Source organism: Saccoglossus kowalevskii, chromosome 13 (assembly GCF_978046115.1).
Source record: "Saccoglossus kowalevskii chromosome 13, keSacKowa6.1, whole genome shotgun sequence".
NCBI lineage: Eukaryota > Metazoa > Hemichordata > Enteropneusta > Harrimaniidae > Saccoglossus > Saccoglossus kowalevskii.
Window position 1 is genome coordinate 28,808,428 of NC_140653.1, and position 18,393 is coordinate 28,826,820.

The 18,393-nt window shown below is 38.6% G+C and overlaps 1 protein-coding gene and 3 non-coding genes across 4 annotated transcripts; all 4 read right to left on the reverse strand.

Annotated features, from left to right (window-relative positions):
• Positions 1 to 1,298: 1,298 nt before the first annotated feature.
• TRNAE-CUC (transfer RNA glutamic acid (anticodon CUC)) lies at positions 1,299 to 1,370 on the reverse strand. Its single transcript has one exon. It is a non-coding gene; the product is annotated as a tRNA-Glu (tRNA).
• Positions 1,371 to 3,727: 2,357 nt separating this feature from the next.
• Positions 3,728 to 3,799, reverse strand: TRNAE-CUC (transfer RNA glutamic acid (anticodon CUC)). Its single transcript has one exon. It is a non-coding gene; the product is annotated as a tRNA-Glu (tRNA).
• A 3,129-nt stretch (positions 3,800 to 6,928) lies between these two features.
• On the reverse strand, positions 6,929 to 7,000 carry TRNAE-CUC (transfer RNA glutamic acid (anticodon CUC)). Its single transcript has one exon. It is a non-coding gene; the product is annotated as a tRNA-Glu (tRNA).
• Positions 7,001 to 16,685: 9,685 nt separating this feature from the next.
• Positions 16,686 to 17,693, reverse strand: LOC100366314 (uncharacterized). The gene has a single exon (XM_002737055.3). The coding sequence runs from the start codon at positions 17,691 to 17,693 to the stop codon at positions 16,686 to 16,688; it is 1,008 nt and encodes a 335-aa protein (XP_002737101.2).
• Between the last annotated feature and the right edge of the window lie 700 nt (positions 17,694 to 18,393).

The following is an 18,393-nucleotide window of genomic DNA, read 5'->3' on the forward strand; positions in this document are numbered from 1 at the left end:
TGTGAAAGTGACAATCATATCCACTAGAGCATATTGGAGCCACGTGAATAGATTTACTCGTTACAACTCGTAACTTTGTTGCATGAAGCGAATTTTGTCACACAGATGCTTCCTTACGATATCAATGTCTTATCCGAATTTAACATAATTACCAAAAATCGAAAAATCTCATTGCGCCATAGGCTGAACATGGGTCTGACACCCGATTATGAAAATCAGTAATACAGATTTTGATGTTTTTTTCTCATTTCTAATTCATTTTATTAGTACAGCTTGCACATAAATCAGCATTCCAGTGAATAAATTGTCAAAAAAAGCTTGTTTCCACACCGGGATTTGAAGCCAGGCCTTGGCGGTGAGAGCGCCAAATCCTAACCACTAGACCATATGGGAAATTACATAAAGGTCGTATTCACAGATTCAACTCATAAAGTTATCAAATTCGTCGTGTTCGTGGCAAGAAAACCACAATTATTTTTGTCTTTCTCGAGCTTTTCTCACTAGGTTTAACATACTTTCGGAATGCCATTTCCGACTTGATAATCAACGCGAGCGTATCTAGGTGCATTTCTCCTGACAAAAAAATAAACTGACGATGAGACAGTGTGTTACTTCCTGTTATTCTGCAATCTGAATATGTAATAGTCTGTCAACCCCTTGGTTATTATCAATTGCCATGTTTTACTTCTACATTTTCAATTAAATACATGTACTAATATATTATTTCACAGCTTGTACATGCCCGGTGAATCAATATTCCCGTGAATAAATAGCCAAATATACGAAAAGAGATCTTCCACAACGCTGTGTCATAAAGTTGTCAAATCCGTCCTGTTAAAGGCAAGAAAACCACAATTACGTTTGTGTTTTTCGTGTACACTTGCATCGGCAGTTCGTAAAATAACGATATTGTATTTCAGACCCAGGGATTACTTGTATTATTTATATACGAGTCATCTCTATGATGTCCCGATACTGAACTACTCAATACACGTATAGCCATGATAACACTTGATCGTACTATGATTAGGGATTATAAGTGGATTAAGTGTATTGGTGCTTATACAACGGGTTTGAGGCAACTCATGGTTCTGACATGCAGTGTACAGGAATGGTATTGTTCTGTTACGTAATGAGGCTGAATGTGGGTCGACAGCCGACAGGAAAACAATAGCACTGTGTAAAAGTTCATTTTGTGATAGCGTTAACTTTACAGATGATTAATTCATTTTATTGGTACAGCTTGCACATAAATCAGCATTCCGGTGAATAAATAATCGAATAAACGAAAAAAGATGTTCCCACACCGGGAATTGAACCCGGGCCTTGGCGGTGAGAGCGCCAAATCCTAACCACTAGACCATATGGGAGACTTCGCACAAGATGTTGCCATAGGTTCAACCAACAACGCTGTATCGTAAAGTTATCAATTCCTCTTCTTAGTAGCAAGAAAATTACAAATATATTTGTCTTTTTTGTGATTTTCTCCCCAGGTTCAACATACATACTTCCTAAGTTAATGTACTGAGTAATCCTAGTTAAAATGACTGAAGATTTTTGTATCTTCTCCACAAGTTTATGCGTTCTTTAGCCCGTGCTAACCACTGTTATCTCTAGTGCATGAACGCAATTGGGTTTATCCGATATGCGAACATATGAGATTATTTTAAATATTAGCTCGTACTTCGTGGCTTCGACAACTCATGGCTTTGACGTGCAGGTGTGATAATGGGTACAGGAATGGTGCTGTTCTGTTGTGCAATAGGCTGAACGTGAGTCGACAGCCGGTAGGAAAACAATAGCACTGCGTACTTAAACACAATAGCACTGTGTAAAAGTTCATTTTGTGATAGTGGGCCATGATTCAATCGAAATATCAATACAGGTCACGCAGATTTATTTTCGTTAATTTTACATATCATGTGATTACCAGAATAACATGGTGCTTATCCGTTCTATGTCATCAGTCTTTAGTCAGAATTGTATTAGTTCATAACTTGCACATGAATCAACATTCCAGTAAATAAATAAATACATATATAAATAAAACAATTGTTCTTACGCCAGGAATTGTGGGAATTGAATCCGTCCCTGGCAGTGAAAGTGACAATCATATCCACTAGAGCATATTAAAGCCACGTGAATAGATTTACTCGTTACAACTCGTAACTTTGTTGCATGAAGCGAATGTTGTCACAAAGATGCTTTCTCGCGGGATTTCAAGGTCTTGTCCGAATTTAATATAATTACCAAAAGTCAACAAATCTTATTATGTCAGAGGTTGAACATGGGTCTGACACCCGTTCATGAAAATCAGTAATGCATATTTTGAAACAATAGCACCTTGTTTTGTTCCTACATTTCTTATTTATTTTATTAGTTCACAGCTTGTAGTTCACAGCAAATCCTAACCACTAGATCATATATAAGATGTTGCCATGGGTACAAGTCACAAAGCTGTATCATAAAGTTATCAGATTTATATATTTGTCTTTTTCGTGATTTTCTCACCAGATTTAACATACTTGCGTCGGCAGTTCGTAAAATAACGAGTTTGTATTTCAGACCCGCGAGAATCACTTGTATTACTAGTATTTATATACGGGCATGCGAGGCACCATCTCGTATGTCCTTATACTGGACTATACACGTATAGCCATGCATGATAACATCTTATCGTACTACGATTAGGGATTATCAGTATTGGTGCTTATACAACGGGCATGAGATTGATAGTTTGACCTCCCACAACTTGGCCTTCTGCCAACTTATCACCCCCACACCCCATATTCCAGAATCCTAGATCCGCCCCTGGTGATAATATGGTATAGGAATGGGATTGTTCTGTTACGTAATGAGGCTGAAAGTTGGTCCGACGCCTATTAGGAAAGCAATGGCACTGTGTAAAAGTTCATTTTGTGAGATGATTTACTCGAATAAAATGGTGCTCATTCTTACTACGTCGTCAGTCATCATTCCGGATTTTATTAGTTCACAACTTGCAATAAAGAATTGTTCTCACGCCAGGAATTGAATCCCTCATCGGAGGTGAAAGTGCCGATCATATCCACTAAAGCATATTGGAGCCACGTGAATAGAACTTTGTAGCGTGTAGGGAATTTTGTCACACAAATGCTTCCTCACGTGATTTCAATGTCTTGTCTGATTTTAATATGATTACCAAAAGTCGAAAAACCTTATTGTGTCATAGACATGGATCTGACACCTTTTCATGAAAATCAGCAATGCATGTTTTGAAAGAATAGCACCTTGTTTTTTTCGCCTTTCTAATTTGTTTTATTAGCACAGTTTGCACATAAATCAGCATAAATCAGTATATTATAGAAAATAAACCTGATAACCCCGACAATCATGGCGAGTCATGACAACTTGTGAAACTTTGTCTTGTTGAAGTTGCGATATACTCTAATGGGATTTTGAGTTTAAATGTCGTCCAATTTTGCGAGTCGCTTGACAGACTAGGGTGTTTCCAGCAAATGTACACGTTGTTAGTTTGCACCAATGTTGAATGAACAACTTGGTTCAATACACTATATAGCCAAGATTAAACCAATTATTAATGGTACATGTAAATATATATATAATCATATTAAATTTATACCTTGATTTTGAAATAAAATAAAAAAAGAACAGATCGGAGAAGGACTTCCATTTCTACTGTAAAACAGGATAAGTAAAAAGAGCGAAAAATGTGCTAAAACGGAAATTCCCACACCGGGAATTGAACCCGGGCCTTGGCGGTGAGAGCGCCAAATCCTAACCACTAGACCATATGGGAGTACGCACTAGTCGTATTAATTTGTAGCGTGATCTCACATGGTGTGTGGAACGTTAACTGTAAATGTTGTTGTTGTTCGATAATATTCAAGTCGCATTAAAATGTGAACTACACGAGTAGTCAAACAAAAGCAAAATGAACTGATTCCATACAGGGAATCAACCCCGGTCATGGCGGTGAAAGCGCAAAACCCTGGACCATGTGGTGGACATACACTCAAATCTGGGTGTCAAACTGTTAAACTTCACAGAACCACTGTCCTCCTATTCTAGAGGGACTGAACATTTTACCTCCATATTCGATCCAGAGCTTAAATGTCGGTATAATATCGTGGGCTAGTTCAAGCTGGATGCCAACTTTACTCCGTGTTCTGCATTGTCGATCGATATTTGCATGTCCCATGTAACCATGGTTACTAACCGTGGTGAAACTTTATAATGCTACTGTCTTAGCTCTGATTCCCATCTGTTATATTTTTCAAAAAGTGTGAATCATTTATTTATCATGGACGACTTCTGTTTCAACAAAATTTGGTTCGTTCCGAAATCGTTCAAACTGAAAAAAAAATGTGTGTCTTAGGCTGATTATGAACTGGTGCGTGGTAGAACACAGCGCGGTCAAAAATGTATACATTGTCAATTTTTACTCTCGGTCGTTCAAAATATACTAGTATCCGATAGTCAATAAACCAAAAATTGTAAGTTAGAATTATTCTATTTAAAATTCAATCAAAACATGACTGACAATTTAGCATGTAAACACAGCCAGACAGTGATGGAAATAACAATATGAACGTGAATCTGAACAAGATAATAAAACAAAACCATGGAATAAAATAGTATCTTCCCACACGGGGAATTGAACTCGAGCCTTGGCGGCGAAAAGGGATAAATACTAACCACTAGACTTTATGGGAAATGTAAATTCACAACACCAACATTGCATGAATATTTGGTAAAGGGCCAAATCGTAACCACAAGAACACATAGGGAGTTGGTCATCGCAACCCAACGGCGACTGTTGAAGTTAACTAATACTTTTGTTTTTACTAATGGGGAAAGGGGAATTTCACACAACCAAATGATCAATACAAACTTGGGGCTGGCTCGGAAGGTTGTAAATGATTAGCTAGTTTGAATTTGCATAACAATACTGACAATGAACGTGCATTCAACGCCACAAGTTTTTTTGTTTTTTTAGCCAATGAAAATTCATCTTCCGAGCCAGTGCAGATCAGCCGCAAACTTGTCGCGCGATTTTTTACGAGATTTAAAATAATCGTACATAAATCGTAATTACCTGAAGACGATCTTGAACTTCTAACAGATCAGCTGGAAAAGGGCTTTCTGATTCCATCTTTAACCAGAGATGAACAGCGTAAATATCACCTGCCCGTGGCGTTTGGCTTCCAACATTGAATGACGTTGCTTGGACGACGTCTTTGATTGTAAGGTCGTCAGTCATGTTGGCAATGTCACACTGTATAGCGGGAATAATATGTATTGATAAAAATGGACATCTTTGATTGATTTATTTGTGTTTACTTGTATGTTTATGTGTTGGCTTAATACTTACAAACCCCGGTGTCAATTTGTTTCTTAGCGCGTAGTCTGGAGCAGATTCATTGAAGAACACAAAACACACGTTGGTTGGACATCTTTCCTGTCCACATATTCTAGTGTCGTTGGAAGGGTCATGGGACGGGCAGTCGTCTCCGCCGTTGAAAGGTGCCGGATTACTACAGTTACGGAAACGGTAAGCGACGGTCGTGTTTGCTGCCTCGCATGTGATTGGACATTCCGCCCAAGAGGACCATGGCGACCAGTTTCCATGAACTGTAAAAGTAAAACATGAACGCATGATCATCGTCCGCGGAGACATAAGCCCACGAAAATATGAAACAATCTCAGACTACTAGTACTAGCATCTTCGCTAGCCAAGGTCTAATTTTATTCGGCCAAGCCTCCAGACAGACCTTGGCAGAACGATCATCAAATATGCGTATTCTAACAGCGCCCCCAGTAGTCAGTTGCGACTTATCATTATCCAATCAGTTTGCGTGTTACAAATCCCTCTTTGGCGTTTCATTTTAAACAAAATGACGGCGCCCATGAATCGTGATATTTGTGATGATAAAATTGCGAACGTTTTCGGTGTTGGTGCTCTCAAGCCTCATCAGGTACAAGCAATCGACACAGTTTTGTGTGAGAAGGATGTCTTCATAGCGACAAAAACAGGAAGTGGAATTTTGTTTTATAATTTAGTACGTCCAAGCTGATTGGGCGCCTTGTTTCGAGGCGCGCCCAATCAGATCTCACTGCTTAAAAGCCTATGCGATCCCGCACGGTATCGTGTAGAGGCATATAGGTCGAAGACACGGGACCGTGCGATTCGGACGATGTAGTACTAGTGGACTGAGGAAAACTAAAGACCTCATTTACGGAAGGCAGTGGCTGTTGAATGACATCGTACACTACATATGCTGAAAAAGCATATATAATTTCGGAATAGAGTGGTAGACCGGCTTGAGTGATAAATAACATATTTTCTTTTGAGAGGATTTGGCGCATTACAATAAATGAATGTGTGGCCGGTTCACGGTACACGTGATATACTTGATTACGTCAGCGTGTCAAAAATATATCCGTACGTTGCTCGGAGGTGGGAGTGGGGGTTATGGACGTGTACATAAACATTAAAGAACACGATGTTTGTATCAATTTAAGACAAGTTCAAGCAATTTCAAGCATTTATATTTCAGATCGCACTAATTAACCTCACCTAATTAATCCAAAACTTCGCTAAATATCGACGATTCTTGATTCCTTACTAAAAGTATAAATTTAATTGTCACATCGGAGGAATTTACTGGGTAACAAATCGAAATAAACTTTACGGATAGTTAAACCATGCAGGTAATATTACCTCCATGGTTAAACTGACTGTCAGTAACCAAATATACAATTGTCGATGCAAAACGATCACAGTTATGTTTATCAATACGATTATATCAGCGATAGCGGTAATAATCGTGGAACCCATGGTTTTGAAATGAAATCACAATATAACAGATGGGATAACTTTATAAATGTAAACATGAATGAAGAACAGAAGGAATTAAAAGATACGTTCCCACACCGGGAATTGAACCCGGGCCTTGGCGGTGAGAGCGCCAAATCCTAACCACTAGACCATATGGGAGGGTTCTGCTATATTCGCAATTCGTTCCTTGTAACAATGTAGCATTTTCAGGTATATGATTATAAATAACACGACTGACTGTTAAAAAATGGCATATATATTTATACGTATTCAGACAAACCAGAGATTATAGTACATGGACAAACTTATCACGTGACAATGAAACTAGCACAAGTTCTATTACCACTTACGTATGCATGGGTATCTTCCACACGCCCTGGTTTCCACCAGGTCGCCATCACAGTCGACGCCGCCAGTTGAAGGCGCCGGCTGATTGCACGTACGGTTGCGTGACTGCGTGGTGTCTACGCCCTCACAGGTGACGGGACATTCACTCCAAGTTGACCAATCAGACCAGCCACCATCAACTAAAAGAGATGTACGCCAACGTCACGTCAGAGTTGTCGGCGTCACGTATAGTTATTGACAAAAGATCATAGGTCAGACATAAGAGTACCTTCTAGAGAAAGCCAAGCAACGCCCTCTATTGGCCAACAAGCATACATTATACCACTCCTTGTGAAGGGACTGTGATCACAGAGAATACGTTACGCGAATTGCGTCCTCTGACAATAAAGAGCCATTATGCAAATTACTGATTCGACGCTCGTTTTATTATTTCTTCTCGAAAAAATACTGTATTTATGAAATAATGTGAATTTTGGATACTAATTTGTGTAAAGTTACCTTGTTTCAAGTCCACCATCACAGCCATCACGTGGCCATTGTCAAGAGTCTCCCCTTAATGAAAAAATGTCAATATAGTAATAAACATTTTAAGCGGTAAGCGTTTTCATTAAATTCATTGTTAGTTACAATGTCTACAAAAAACAAAACGAAATGAACATAATGTTGCGCATACGTCAAACCATGATTCACCTTCAATATGAGGATTCCCCATTGATGACGACGATGAGTATATAAGTTTAGGGTAAGGTGCAGATTGTTGGTAGCTGCAAGTATGGTCATTGTAGTTGTCTTCGACATAAAACCACACGTAGTTTTCTTCACAGCTCTCTCCATTAAGCGCTATTTGAAACGTCCGAGATTTGGAATTTCTGAGGAGAGAGAAGACAATTTCCCAACAATGATCGAAAAACACTGATATTGTTGTACATATAGTAAAAATCACAAGGACTTTACACTAGTAACGCTACAAGGGATTGTTGGGCGTGGTCGACATTAACGTTTAGCTGAGTACGTTCATTTCTATGTCACAACAGTCCATTAATAATTCAAAAAATGGCATATTAAGAAATTACATTAACAAAATTCAAACACGTGTATTTGTTTCAGCTGTGATTATGGTAGTTTTTATGCAAAGCTACTTTCGAATAGACTTGATCAATTTACATGCACACTTCAACGCGAAATAACCAGGATTATAATACCAGTGGAGTTACTGTGAAGTAGCACTGTTATTATTTTTTTACCTACCCAGCAATGGAGAAGTTGGGAGGAGTTTCTTCGTCAAGGTCTAACCAAGGATGTGATAAAAGCCGGGGTTTTGAAAACCAGTCTGAATTCGTGGAGCCACTACCGTTAAACAAAATACGCAGTATTTCTTCCCCACTGATGTAAACAACAACAGCCACCTGCAGAAGCAATAAATATACATGTATACCTTATAGGAGATGTAAAAAGGCACATGGTCGTCGATCTTGCGGGGAAATTGATGCCGGTGTATTGTTGACTTTCTGCGTCTCATTCCCATGTTGGCATTGGCTTCTGACGCAACACGATATTACACGAGTCTTAGAAACAGTCAACTAGACTGATAAGCGTACATTTTAAGAACTGGTTTGTTTATTATTTCTTTTTATGAAACGCCAACACGCGGCGAAACCCAACAGCTGTATGTCGGAATCGCGTCAAACTACATGTATTACGCAAGACACGTTCTCTATTCTTTTTTAGTAACCGTGCCCGAGATTTCGCCACTTATTGTTTTCTACTTCTTACCTCCTCTATGTTGTAGATTTCCCAATCGTTCATGACGGCGCTTCTGTAATGATCGCGAAGCTCATTGGTCACCGCCTTAGCAACGCCGTTACCTTCGTGTCTGACTTCAGTACCAGTCGCAAGATTAGCGACCACATCCGTTATTGTATCACTAACCCCAGCCACCACTTTAAAGACAACGTTCCAGTCACCTAAACAAATAATAACTATGTCGTTCGTTTCTGGGTGCGATGTGATGGCGTGAAACTAGACGTTTCGTTTTGCGTTACTTGCCCCCCACCGACGCCATACAAACATGAGTATACTAGTATGACGTTGAGGGCAAACTAACGCGGCTAGAGAAAGTTGGTGGTAGTAACGAAATCGTGCTATATTTGTGACAAAAATATGAATATCTCACCTATACATGGATAACTTCCACATTCACGCGTTTCCATGGATACTCCAAAACACGGCATGCCACAGTTGAAATTCTCTGGGTTGGTGCATGTTCGTCTTCTAGTCTGTGTGGTATTAACGCCTCCACACGTTACTGCACACTCGGACCACGGGCTCCACGATTCCCATGCACCGTCGACTGAAACAAATACATTTTGTATCACAAAAGTAGTTATAATAAAGTAAAATTTGCATCCCAATGCGATAAAGATCTAATTGAAATCGCGCCAACATCCCACCTGACTCCGACCATGATGTCTCGAGTTTTTTACCTCCATACTCGAATATACCCCGGCCCAAACAGGCCGTTAACTAGCTACATAGACGTAATTACAAAATAAATAAAAACTACTAATTTATGTGTGGGACGTAATACTGGACTAAGTAAATTAACATTTTAAATCATGAATGACCATAAGTTACGCCTTGAATATTCAGTGGCACATGTGCACGTTGACAAATACAAGTTTATTGAGTCCATGTCAATCTATCGCAGTATTTATGAATTTTGAGAATGAATAGCGCTTTTTAGTCTTATTTTTATATCGAACAACAATTCAAATATTTAAAGAAAGTTCACAATTCGCCACACAGGTTAGCTCATTTATTATCGTCGGAAATTTTCAAGACACGGCCGGGAATGAATGTATTGTAATATTTGTGGCTAGTCTAGTTAAAAACGAAAAACAAAATGGACAAACGCGTGGCTGAGCCAGAAGTGGCGTGGTAATGTTACAGGAGGTTGTGGTTGTAATAACTCTAACGTCTGCACAGAGTTTGTTATACTGTGATACTTACTATACTGGACGTCCAAGAACACAGCAAGTATATGCCCGTACTGAGCACCGCCTGAAAGCAAGAAATAGAAGTGTTAAGTTTTGATTTTTTTGTTCGCAAAACAGAATAATTTCCAAAGATACACACAATATAAATAGCACGAACACACAGCAGCACGAATTAATTAAATAATTGGAACACAAACATATACCTTCGTTGAACGAATATCCCGTTGGCGTGTTTGCATAAATTATGTACGGATATTCTCCCAATAATTCTTGCCATGGGCAATTGTGATCTCCGTATGGCTCATCAATTAGTAACCAGGTAACCGAATCACATACATCGACACTACTGTTACGTCCACGTATCACGAAATGTTCATCGGTTCCGTTTCTGAAAGTAATACATTGTGTTACAAGTGGAGGCATTAGAAACTCGAGGGGAGTAGAAAAAACAGTGCAAATTATTTGTTTCATTAACTTGAGTTTTTATCGTATCATGTTCAGAATGACATTGCGTCATTGTAAACCATATATATTAAGATATTTCTTCCGTGCAGATTTATTGTTGCTACCTACCAGATTTCGAACGACACACCTCTTACATATTGAGGCAGTGTTGACGCAACATCAAAAACGTAATACAACTAACATGACAGCACAATAAGGCTTCATCCACAGACTCGGTGATGACTACTTACCCATCAATGGAAAATAGTTCCGGTACTACCGTGTCAAGATCGTCCCACGATGACGCAGCGTAAAACTTGTAACTAAACCACGTGTATTGGTCTGTTCCATCGCCACGTGTTAAATCGAAATACACTGCTGCCTGCTCTTCTCCGACATCGTTATAAATCCCCAACTTGGCCTGAAAACAATTAATACTAAAGTTATGATGGGACGTAATTTAGAGTTAATCTATATCAAGAGTTCCCGCTGTTGACGAAATCATAATTTATTTTGTTTTTATGCCTAATTATTTACCTCTTTTGCGCCGCTAGTGACCCAGTCGTCAACCAAAGAACATTTGTACTGTTCGTAAACGTCATCGGTCAAGGAATACGCGTCTTCGATATCTTCGTTGTGACCGCCTCTACGTATCCACTTATCATACACGGGCTGACCAGTGCCAGCCTCTGCCTTGAACACCATTCTCCACGCTATAATTGGGGAATGGAACTTTCATTGAATTAATATGGACACGTGATTGTTATTGTTAATGTATTTTCCACTCACGATGAATTGACATTGAAATTTAGATGTTTGTTTGTTTGACAAAGTTGTTTTCTCAAGTAAGATACTGAGGCGTGTGACAAGATAGCTAACCAACCTGTCCCATGGCAGTTTACAATTAGATATGTTATGTGATGTTGAGGAAACAAACGTTTTTCAAACATGTGATTTATATTTAAATTAGCAACCCCCCCCCCCCCATGAGGTTGCCAATCAGTTACGACCCGATTACAACTCATTTCTTAATCAATGTTTTTGCTTTTCATGACCTATTTGTTTTTGTAGAAAACCTTTAGGAAAATACTAATTTAATACTTCTTAATATCAGGGCTATAATTTATAACATATACATGAATTTTGTTTCATCTCTTCTCAAATTGGTGATATCTCCTTTGCCATAAACAAAACTATAACCTGACAACATTGGTGTTTATATTCAATTCTCTGATCAGAATAGATATGTGCAATTGAACCGTATCTTCATAGAGACAATATCACGTTGAATATTTTGGAATATGTTAATAAATGGCATTGTTTGGTTCTGTATTTTGATCAAATTGTAATATTTACCGTAAAGATTATGTACGCGTGCTTCATATCACCTGAATGTATCATAGCACACACTGGCGTACTGATCTTTTAATTAACATGTCGAAAAAATATATATATAAAAAGCCCCACAATTTCCGCATTATCCACATTCTCTCTTATATCACAGTCCCTCTATTGAGGGGCTGTGCTTATATATAATTGTTTAACATAAAAATGTTACATATGGTAAATTTAACATAAAATGCTATATAACGTCACATTTCTAGAAGGTCCTAATATTTTGCGGAATGCTGGTTGTCCCCTTTCTGTTTGTCACTTTAACACATTTACTCACCTCCCCCAGACGACGGTTGACCAGTGTCGGTGACGCAATGACATTCTGTTGTCAGCATAAACACTAATATTGCCTTGAATTGGATAGGAAATAAAGCATAAGAATAATTCGAAATAATATCGCGTATGAGCTAGAGTATTTTTTCGTGGACCAGACGACGATGCCCAATACGGCGATCTTAACTACCTTCTCTCAGGAACTGGAACTGACCAAGCAAAACAGCGGAATATATATATACATGTACACTCAGATTGTCGAATGTCTGAATGATGAGCCGGATGTGAAACATACAGCCTTGTCATGTAGTGCCAAAATCAAGAATTTGACACGATCTATCCTAAAAAGAATTCAGAGTCTGGCAATCGCATGGAACAGTGGACTTGATGACGCGAGAGAAGTGAACACCCATTATGCAAGGGGAAAACACATCTCGTGGCTCAGGCTCTCGCTCCCAACGGGATCTCCGCGACATTTGCCTCTTAGGTCCATTTGTACGAACACACTTAGGTCTCTCTATTCAGCCGTCTAAATATATATCGGTCGATGTAGCGATAATACAATACTTGCCCATGAAACTCTGTGAAAACTTGCAGCTGGTGTCGGAAATTGTCGTGTCCGGATGACTCTCGCACCGACCATCATATTTGTTTTTAACGAGTGAAATTGAAATAGATTATATTCTCGATTTTGTTAAAATCATCGATAAAACAAAATTGCAATAATTCTGCAAGTTTGTGTGCAACAATTATCAAAACTAATAATAATGATTGCAACTCAAAAACCTAATTGTATTACTTTATTACGGGTAGCGTTGTGCAAAACAAAGATTTGAGTTGTTGGAGTAAGTGCAAGCACAGTGCCTCTATCATAGATAGAGGGACTGTGGTGCAAGTCAACTTGAAATGCTTAAAAAAGCTGAAAATTTGTCTTTTTACAAAAACAAATTATTCGCAACTACGGAACATGTAACACCAAATAATTATTGGTATCAGGTTGATTATTTCTCTTCATGTTATTACGAGGATATGTGTAAAAGTATGAATTGCAAACGTTCTGATATCAAACTACAATTATTGAGTATTATCAGTTTTTAGTCACATTGTGTCAACATACTAGGATCATTAATATTCCGGAATAGACATCATTCAGACATCGATATTTTGTTTCTGGAAACGTCTAGTCATGTACGAGCAAGTATCATACGTCACGTCACATGACGTGTCACCATGCATGTTTGCTCATTAGGTATCATCCTGATGTTTGCCTCACCACGAGATGAATTGAAATATACCAAAAGAATGCCAAAAAATACCTCTCACGCCTTTTCTAGAATTGAACGTTTATCTGGGTTGTAACTTAGAAGGGCCTACCGCATATATTGTTAGTATTGTGTATGCCAGTATATATCCCACACTGTGCACATTACATCAGGATTGGACACAAACTTTATAGGAAGAAATACTGAACTTCATCGTGAAATTGATGGGTAAAGGGTGTGCATGTTCATGATTCATGTTTGATGTATTAAAAAGATGTTACGAGTGAGTCAGTTTTTTAGAGAATATATAGAATTATATATTAACGCGCCTAGTCTAGTAACCCTATCACACTCTCGATACCTGGTGTATGTATACAGTCGTATACTACGCAATACAACGACATTTCTAAAAAATAAAAGTTGCTGAAATTCGCATTTTAACAATTTCTGATCTTCGGGAACAGTTTGATATGACGATTTATAACCATGTACTCACCGCTATCAGCAGAATTCTGGGAGTATCCGCCATGTTTTCCAATGGGACAAGAACTGCGTGTGAACTATTTCGTTTGATATCGAGAGTTCTGGAAATTGATCGATCGATACATTCATTTGTACGCGATACAATCGTACTGAGGATCTTAGACTTTGGTGTTTATTTCGGAAACGTAAGTATTGATTGAAATTGATCGATGTATTGCCTATACAACGGGTGAATCGTGTTGTCGTGGTAACAGTACATATACATGTAGTTTGTTGAGCTATTCGACAATGTTCAGGTCAGGTCGATGATATGCCGACTATAATATAGCTCAGGGACAGGGGCACTAGTAGGTACAGTACACTATAGGTGATGGACTGGTATAATTAATCGTACTTAGTTAAAATTGATTAAAATAATATTTGTACGAGCGTGTTGTGTCATTTCCACTTTTTGGCATTTACCCGCTTACGGTGGAAATGAAATACTCTTTCTTCCTTACAAAAAAAATCGCGAATCGCTTCAGGGTAAATTACTATTCCAAACAGAGAACGTTTTAATTAACATATTTCACACACATGGGACATAATGGCATCACCACAGCAAAACAGTCAGGCTACGAAGTTGTGCAAAATAGCACAGTGGTTAGCGGCGTTTTCCAGAGTCAGATCACACAAATGCAGAATTGCCAGTCAGTGCTGTTTTGGCTATAAAACTAACTTGGTTGCCTTACTATTGTTTCTTCGACACCGCATACTAGAGGGTCGAAATAAGAGGAAGGTACCCGGACTACTATATAACTAGCTATTCTACCCACAACAGTAGCGTGGATTTGCATCATAGCACAACAGTGATATAGATAACGGGTAATAAAATTATCCATATTAGCTAGTTAGCTATTAATTGAGCCCGCACCGAATCCAATTTCTCATTATCCACCCACAATCTATAGAGTCAGACATGATATATTTGATTATGGTTTATCATAAAGTAAAAATGTTGTTTTTACAACACGCTGTATCATGAAATGTGTGAAAATCCAATGATAGAATTACTTCCAAATATCCTAGCGGTTTCAAAGGGACAAGTGACTATCATCTCAATAAATGCTCATGCCTGAGTTGTGCTACCCTTCATTTCCCAGTCTGTGACCCGACATTATCCAGAATACGGAGAGAAATGTTAGTACGAGTGGGTAATATGCATCTCCCACCCTATAAAAACTGGCTTACAGCGAGCGCAAGATATTTACATACACCTAACTCGCGCACCCGCTAGGTAATTACCGAGGGACTTTGCAACATCCCCAGACACTTTGCTAGACGCCCCAACGACCGTTGTAGACGCAATAAAGTTACATACACTCTCACGTGACAGTTAATCAAAACACCGGACGCGGTATGCCTTTGATGTGTGGGCACGAGGAACAGGGGTAGTTGGAATATTCCATTGCTTTGTAGGTATAACAATCATTGCTGTGTAACACTTGGAAGAAATATAAAACGAACATAAAACTGGAAATAAATATTAACAAGAAACGTTAAAAGTAAATTCCTTCGATTGTTAGTTTGTTGAGATGTTGTCAATGGGTTTATACACAGTCCTATTAAAAATGTCGCGTTTGCGCATAATGGCATGTCCCATTGCCAGTTTGCCATACAGCGCCCAGTCAGTCTTTCCCAGAAATCTTCTACTTACTAGTATATAGTTTTACCACAGGGAGCCCAGGAACTATAATCAACTGTAATACGCAGTCTCTATGAGCGAGGGGGGGGGTATCGGCTGGTATCTAGTGTAAGAAATAGACAAGGGATGAAGGCTCTAGCCAGCTCACATTTTTTAAACTCGAAAAAACGGACGACAAAAATAAAAAATAAAATCTAAAAAAAATACCAGGTTGAAGAATATTAGTTGTTTCTTCAAATTTCGCCAAAGCCCTACCTACATTTTACCGATATCTGCAGAATAAATCAAGAAAACTACACAAATTGACTCCATTTAGGAATTCCTAACGGTTTGCCCGAACGCACGGTACAGTTGGAGGCGTGGCCTGTTCAGCATTTGTCAACAACCAATCACAAGACTGGTTACGAACCACCTGATAGTTGCGAAGTTGTATATGGACTGCTAAAAGGCGAGCCCACCCGATATTTTAATAATTATATTTATGAGTATACTCATTATTTTTTACACCCTGTAACACATTCGTCAATATTTTAATGTTATAGGCTGTGAGACTAGCGTCGAATATACAGTATAATTAAATGTGTATTTTTGTTGTTGCAGACTCTCCAATAAAGTCCTCCCATGACAGTGACGAAGAGTTGTCGGGGCAATTTTAAACTCCAGGGAAACGAATTGTTTTGAAAACAAAATAATCAACAATGATCTAACCTCAAACTAAGTAAAGAATTTAAATAATTTCAACGGTTTTATCTCTCCATCCAGTGTTTCTATTGGTCAACTCTAACCCTGTAACAGTTAATTTTAGTGGCAGACCTACCCCATACGCAACTCATATAAAAAAATAATCGACAACATTTTTGAAGAAAAAACTTATTTATTTATCAATTTACACTTTCCAGTAAGTTTTGTGATAAGGCTCCACCATCAAAATTTAGTATGTTTTTTTAATGTTATCTAGTCTAGACTATGGCAATTCCACAAAAACGAAAGAAATTGCGCGACATCAAGGGCGTTATTGATGCAAGTCCGTCAATAATAGCAGTCTCGGCAAACAACACGGCAAACATATAATTTTCTCGTAATTTTCTCTTCACTTGACAAAAACACATTTCACATGAATTAAATTCAGGTGAGTATGGTGGTTGAAAAAGTAGCGTAACATTTCTTGCTGCCAACATTTCACGAAGCGCTGGCTCAGTTATCCGGCCATGGTGAAAACCACAATTATCCATTATTACTGTATCGTCTGGTGATAATACATGTTGCCCATTCTCGTCGAGTAACTCCATGGTCTCTTCAAAAAAATTAAGCATTTCGAGTCCATTGGAAGGACTGTCTAAAATGTTGAAGTTACTTACACCTCGGGCGTTGTGTAAGAGACTCACTGTAAAATTGACGTCATAAGCATAGCGTTGAAACTCGACAGCCTTTTGACCGCGTAAACTGTGACCGTAATCATGATTGCGATTTGGAGTCGTTCTCTTCACACCAGTCTCGTCGAAAAAGTGCAAAGTTTGTGGATCAAGCTGAGAAACAGTGTCTATATATTGTAATATTCGTTCCATATTTCTTTCAGTAACTTGCTCAGTAGGAGTTTGACTTATTTTTTTGAACGAATAATTCAAATCACTTTTCATTATATGATGTACCATACGCACCGAAGGCAAATTTTCCTGTACGCAAATATTTTCCCTCAAGAGAGACATGCGTATTTCCTTTGCCGTTAGGGATGGTTTCTGTAAGAGACAAAATTCCATAAACTCAACGATTTCCTGTGTAGATTTCAGTCGACGACGGCCGCTACTCTTGTCGGAACGTATCCAACCGGTGCGACGGAAATGCTTCACAATCCCCTGGACCGTTGCCCCCGCTAGTCCAACTTCCTTGGCGATCATTCGCAAACTATTTCCATCAAAGAAAAGACGAATAATCTCCTTCCGAGTGTTTTCGTCTACACCCTTTGGCATAATAGCAATAATTTTATAGTCAGCGAGCAATTCAAACTTGAATCCAGAAACTACACTGAAAAAAACTAAACTGTTCTCGCGATGGTAATTCCATTATATGTTAGGGGTGTTGTATTACATGTTTGTATTAACAAGGTTTATTATATTAATGAAACGTTCAAAATAGAATTTATTTATTAGTAAATAAACGAACATATCTATGCATGACATAATAAAGTGTCCGACAACAACAATGAATAAAAAATTGTTTGATAAATGTTTGACTGGGCGCTTACACGTTGTAATAGTTGAACCTATCTGAAACCCCGGACCGTTGTTTTGATTGAACATGAACATGTGCTTTCCATCTAAATCATCTGAGCGTGCTCAAAACCAAAATATAGCAAGTACGCATGTATTTAACCTATTGACCCAGAAAAAGTTAGAACAGCTCATTATCTGCCTCATGCATATTTATGAGGGAAAAAAAGGCCATTATAGGCTAATTCCCGATGGGGCAGTTGCCAGAGCTGTTGAATGTCAAGTGTTACACAGATTGTTATAACTACAAAGCAATGGAATATCCAAACTACCCCTCGTTCCTCGTGCCCACACATCAAAGGCATACCGCGTCCGGTGTTTTGATTAACTGTCACGTGAGAGTGTATGTAACTTTATTGCGTCTACAACGGTCGTTGGGGCGTCTAGCAAAGTGTCTGGG

Bases quoted from the DNA above. Each gene is read 5' to 3' on its own strand.
- LOC100366314 (XM_002737055.3), bottom strand. From the start codon at position 17,693: ATGCCAAAGGGTGTAGACGAAAACACTCGGAAGGAGATTATTCGTCTT.